This window comes from Eurosta solidaginis, chromosome 2, assembly GCF_040869045.1.
Source record: "Eurosta solidaginis isolate ZX-2024a chromosome 2, ASM4086904v1, whole genome shotgun sequence".
NCBI classification, from domain to species: Eukaryota; Metazoa; Arthropoda; class Insecta; order Diptera; family Tephritidae; genus Eurosta; species Eurosta solidaginis.
The window spans coordinates 296,110,392-296,116,391 of record NC_090320.1 but is presented as its reverse complement, the minus strand read 5'-3'; the positions used below and the strand labels follow the sequence as shown (position 1 = coordinate 296,116,391).

At 36.8% G+C, this 6,000-nt stretch overlaps 2 protein-coding genes across 2 annotated transcripts in view; one reads left to right on the top strand and one right to left on the bottom strand.

Annotated features, from left to right (window-relative positions):
• The first annotated feature begins 459 nt into the window (after window positions 1-459).
• Window positions 460-4,242, top strand: ninaA (neither inactivation nor afterpotential A). Its single transcript, XM_067768631.1, has 4 exons — window positions 460-809; window positions 890-1,113; window positions 1,180-1,280; window positions 3,995-4,242. The coding sequence occupies exons 1-4, from the start codon at window positions 533-535 to the stop codon at window positions 4,095-4,097; spliced, it is 705 nt and encodes a 234-aa protein (XP_067624732.1). The 5' UTR covers window positions 460-532; the 3' UTR covers window positions 4,098-4,242.
• Window positions 4,094-6,000, bottom strand: part of LOC137241250 (uncharacterized) — a 25,706-nt gene continuing 23,799 nt past the window's right edge. Inside the window, exons 18-19 of the mRNA XM_067768633.1 lie at window positions 4,380-4,764; window positions 4,094-4,314 (exon numbers count right to left, since the gene is read on the bottom strand). Coding sequence (XP_067624734.1) covers window positions 4,258-4,314; window positions 4,380-4,764 — 442 coding nt within the window. The 3' untranslated portion in view covers window positions 4,094-4,257. The remainder of the gene's footprint in view (window positions 4,315-4,379; window positions 4,765-6,000) is intronic.

The window sequence follows — 6,000 nt, the reverse complement described above, 5'->3', positions numbered from 1 at the left end:
TCGACTTTGATTTTTAAGGTTTTTTCATGACCTACTAAAAAAGTTTCATATGTGTAAGATTTTTTTTTTTCAACGTTTTTAGCGGGCATTTTTGGGTTGGACAGGGTATACATGAAAATTTTACAATCAAATGAAAACTTTTTTAGTAGGTTATGAAAAAAACTTAAAAATCAAATTCGAAAAAAGTTAAACAAATTAAATTTCGCAGGCTCGAAAATTATTTTTTTGGGTATGCGTAGTGGAACTTTTTTTCCTGAGCCCAAATCCTATCGAAAAATCGATGGCGCGATATGGGTTAATAAATCTACCCAGTCTAATGTAGGTACATATGAATATATGTTTACGAATGCCCCAAAGATAGGTGGTAGATAAGCATATAAATGCACCCCACTATCTTATAGGGCTTCTCGTTAATTTTCCAAGCATTTTCGCATACCCTCACTCAAACAACGATACACCTCAAACGTGTCTAGTTCAACATATCGCCTCATTAGAAACGCATCAAAAATTTAACCTAATTTTCAATTGAACTATGCAAATATACAAAATTTTATTCGCGCTTACTTCGCTGTTGGTAGTAGCTCAAGGTCTAAGTTTTATAGTGACTTCAAAAATTTATATTGATGTAAAGCATCAAAAGAAACCATTGGGACGCATTGTTTTAGGTCTTTTCGGTAAAATCGCGCCAAGAACGGTGGCTAATTTCCGGCATATATGTATGCGTGGGATTAATGGGACCACATATGTGGGCTCCAAATTCCATCGGGTTATAAATCGATTTCTCATACAAGGTGGTGATATAGTAAATGGTGAGTAAGCGTCGAAGCCTATTATCAAGGCTTGTTATTCCAACGGTGCGTCGAGACTATTTTTTTCATATTTATTACAGGCGATGGCACTGGATCGACCAGCATTTACGGTGATTATTTCGAAGATGAAGCGTTAAATGTGCAGCACATTCGTCCAGGCTATGTAGGCATGGCAAATCGTGGACCTGATACTAATGGGTGTCAATTCTATGTAACTACTATATCGGCACCATGGTTGGACGGCAAACACACCGTCTTTGGTAAAGTGCTGGATGGCATGGACACAGTGCATGCCATTGAGGATGTAAGTTAAGACGAGAGCTTCTTCTAAGAATACATTACTTTAAAGAAATATTTCTCTTTCTTTCAGGTTAAAACAGATAGAGATGATTTTCCTATGGATCCTGTTACGATTTCGAATTGTGGTGAAATATTTACGGAACCGTTTGAGTTCTATCCTGATGATTTTAAGTAAGTACATATATCCTGATTATAGGAAATAGGAAAATAGTGATCAAAAATATTATTCCAATGCAACCCTTTAGAATTTACTCAAGTTCAGGTTTGTGAGGCACTGCTTTGAGAAATAGCTATGTCTGGGTGGCACAATATAATTTCATCCTGAGCCGTCTTCTAATTCCATAAGGTCTATAACCCTGTGAAGAGGATATTGCAGTGGCCTACTAGCTTTTCAAGCATATTAAATGGGAGGTAGTTTGAATAGATTCCAGTAGCTTACTTTTCGCTTTGTTTGGCAGTCTTTGACGAAGTTGATAGGTTATGGTTTTGGTGGCTGCCTTTCTTAGCATTAGATAAGCATTTTGCCAACAGCAACAGCCTCACTGTAACCTGGAATCCGCAATACGCGAATTAAATTGGTGCTCATGCATGACATGAATTCTTATTTAACAGTTCCAGACTGCTTCTAGAGGGGATTATGTACAAGAGTTCCTGAGTTTTGCTGGGCTTAAAGAAAGTTACTGGGAGATACTGATGTTATCAATAATTAACAAACAGGACTTCTGTTGTAAAAGAAATTTGTCCACTTTGCAAATACTATAATTTTCTCGGATCAACCCAACTGTATTCTTCTGGATCTGATCGATGTAGATCAAAGGTGTCCTTAAAGCTTTGGCAAACCAACCGACCTTCACCTTCATGTCGTGTGAGCACATCGCCCGCGATTCTCGGAGTTACCATCTCATGCGTTAGTTCTATACTCAAACTTTCTTTCAACGTTTCCTTGTACATACATACCACTACTCAAAATAATGATGTGCTGCTATTCGAAGCTGGTGAGTTTGTAGACGCGCTTCATATTTTGAGCCAACCATTCACGAAAAGCGTGACTCTGAAATCTTTTTCGGAACGTTGGCATGGGACCATGTAGTCTGCCCGTCCTATATTGAATGTACTTGGCCACTAAGTCTGCGTGTGGGATGTACTGGATGGCATTTAGTGCTGTTATCGGAGGGGCTCATTTTATTTTTATAATTGCAAGTCTGTATACAGGCTACGATTGTTTTAAAATGCGTGCACCATAATAAAGGATGCGATTTGCCGAACACCGTAAATTCCCGAGAGAGCGCAGTAGAGGTCCGATGTGTATGCCAGAATTTTTTTCCAAGTGTATAGTGGCGTGGAGGCTATACTCGCGCTCTGCTCCCTGTGAAGTTTCCATCAATATTCTATCCAGTACGGTTCCTAGATATTTTGTACTGTATTCTTCCTGTAGGGCCATCTCCCCAAGCTTCGACCTAACGAAGGTTCGAGAAGTTATACTTGTGGAAAACAAGACTAGATCCCTCTCATTCGCATTAAGATCGACTAAGAGGTGATATTCAAGGGTTTGATATGTGTAATACAAAGCTTTATAGATTCAGAGCTTACGCAATCCAATTGGCAACCTCACCTACGCGAGGGGAATCACGTTACAAATATGAATGTATCATACACATATTTAGCAGGCGAGGTCCTGCGACCTCAAGTTCCTCATGGAACTAGGTGGTGAAGGGCGGCATGCCGAGAAGGTTTAATGTGGTCTTATTAATCGTTCCCGAAATGGTCGAGCTAGTACCTTAATGGTGCTTGTTACCGGAACGTACCGGATCTTTATGCGTCAAAGGACCATCAACATCGATAACATTCCCTAAAACCTTTGGGAAATGGCTGTATTGTTAATACAACAACAGGCGGTGATATGTGTCGTATCTTGTTTCACGTTTTTTTTTTTTAATTTGTCGTATAGTGAAAATCTGGTCGGTTGGCTTGGGATCAGCATGTGTGTGTTGTTGTTGTAGCGATTAGGTTACTCCCCGAAGGCTTTGGGGAGTGTTATCGATGTGATGGTCCTTTGTCGGATACAGATCCGACCATCTCGGGAACGATTTATATGGCCACATTAAACCTTCAGGCCATCCCTCCCTCCCCACCACCAAGTACCATGAGGAGCTTCGGGTCGCCAGAGCCTCGTCTGTTAGTGAAACGGGATTCGCCGCTCGAAGGTGAGGTTGACAATTGGGTTGGAGAAGCTATATATTGCGCTACACAACCCCTTGAATCCCTGGGATCAGCATCTTTACTGGTTGTTTCATTCCTGTCAAAGTTTAGTGTAAGCACTTTCTATTGGAATTCACCCGCTAAAATTGCACGAGCTTATCATTGGCTAATAGCTCAAGATCTTCGCGTTCACGCTTTTCTGAGTATTTTTTCGGTTGCAACGCGGCTGATCATGCATTCCACATGGTTGACTTATGCATTCAGAGAACAGGCGTTAACCGATTTTGGCTGCTGTGATATAGTGATTCGACTTGATGTTGGTACCTCGAATCATGCGCACATCTAAACTACCGTCGTTCATCTATCGCACCCATAGTCGATCTATGGATGTATAGCTTGGTGGATGTTTTTATATTTAATCTTTGAGCTGTCTTGGGCGCCGGCGAAGTGGATTAGCCTTAATCTTTTAATATATATCTGAAATCGCTGTTTTTATTTGTATGAACAATAAACATATTTTTCAATCATACATCGTTCACCCCCACAAATGCCTCGTTGTATCCGCCCCGGTTTAGGTATTGACTAAACTTAGAAGTCCTTTATTTGAAAGCATACATGGATGATTTCTATCCGATCTATTTTCAAAATATAAATAATAAATAAATATATATTTTTTTCTTTCGCAGCATAATGAGTTGGGTTAAGGCTGCAGGTTTGCCAGTAATGAGTTCCTTCATAGTGCTGCTCATTTTCCATTATTTCTTTAGACAACTAAATATGTACTGTTGATCGCTTAATATCTTAATTAACAAAACATTAAAAAATATAAAAATTATAAAATAAATGTATAGTTTTAATGAAGTACTAATTTTAACAGATATCTACATATGTTTAAGAAATAATTTTACATAAAAATAAAAATATAAAAATTAAATGATTTCTGTTTCAATTATTTTTTTGTAATGAGACCGCGTAGTAAAATGGGTACAGTGGGGCCTAGGTGCAGCTAAAATAAGTAAAGAATAAGGTTAGGAAACAACTTTTTATTTTTGAAAAAAGCTTTTTACTCACATCAATATACAAATAATCCTCGATTATTTGTCCCTCCTCATAGTATTTCTTTTCCGGTTTCATTAGCAACGAAATACTTGCTGCGCCGCTATAGTAATTCGTTTTACTATTACTAAATATCTTACACAATGTAAAATGATGCTTTTGATCCCCATACACCGATTTATTCAAACTATTATAATAGTTTTGTAATTCTTTACGTTGCGTAGCGCCCACTTCCAATCGTGTGTGATGCTCGTGCTTATCCAAATCGAATGAGTGGGCATGTTTAACCTTTGGATCCATTTCAGCATCGATAACGCGTTCAACCATATTGCGATAACGTTTTCCAAATAAGCTGGCCGATTTCTTTTCGGAAGCATAAAATATATAATCGTGATCCTCACTAAGTAAAAAGAAGTAAAAATTTCAAAATTATTGCATTCTTGCATCATATAACAGTGAGTTTATTATTGGACATATAGAGATAAAAAAATTGACTGGTAGTTTCAGTATCTTCTTAGCCTACATCATCGGCTATTTGCATCTTATTTCACCTTTTCTTTCAGTTCAAAACTCCCCAGCATTGCAAACTGAAGTATTTGCAGAGATAATTTTAAAGTAGAGATGTTGCATGGACGAAAAATAGTTCACAAAACTCTAGTCGGTCACATTCACCACTCACCGTAGCAAAATGTGTTTATTATTTTTATTATTATTTAATAATTATTTGTGCACTTTTTATTCAGCTAATGTGTTCAGAATTAACATTTTTACTCTCTTAAACTACAATCAGTGTATTTTGTGTGCTTAAATTATGTTAAAAATTGTGTTAAAGTGTGTGGTGTGGTGGAAGTGACCTACTAGAATTTTGTGAAGCTCTGTTGCCTTCCACTGCAGTTCGCGCATGCAACATTTTTATCTTCAAAAATGTTTGGTATTTGCAGTATTTACGCTTCTGAGCTTTGTTACAAGGGTGCACCTCATAATCTGTATTTTTAAACTCCCATCAACACATAATACAAAGACGCATGGCAAGAAATAATCCAAACACCGAAAAATTTAGACAAAATCCCGACAACTATACTGCCGTCCTAATAAAGAATGCTATTTGGATTTTTTTTAAATTAGTCACTTATAAAGTCGTCAAATTTGCATAAAAGGAATTCAGATTTGAATTTGTTTGCATAAATAGAAGGATTCCTTCTCTTTTGTTTTGTTGATTTTCCGACAGGGTGGATAAATAATGTATATTGGAACGATTTTGACAAGGGATGACGGAAAATCGTTCCAATATACACGATTATTTCTCAATTGGTACAAAATACTTGTTTTCAACAAACAAAAAATAGCATATCATTGGTACAATGCCAAAGTCACGAATGTGGAATTTTTGTTTTAACAAAATTTTATATATGTCAAATTTTGCAAAGCCAAAACAACAAATGTGCATTTTTTTTGAAAAAAAAAATTAAAAAATCATTTTTCAATTAACATTACTTAGTGGTTTACAAAAGTAAACCTTCCAATAGTGGTTGAAAAAATACAAAATTAAATATCTTTTAATTAAATATTTATTTTTAACAATGTCTTACGCGTTTTTCTCTAAACATCAAATATGCACATTTGTGACTTTGGCATT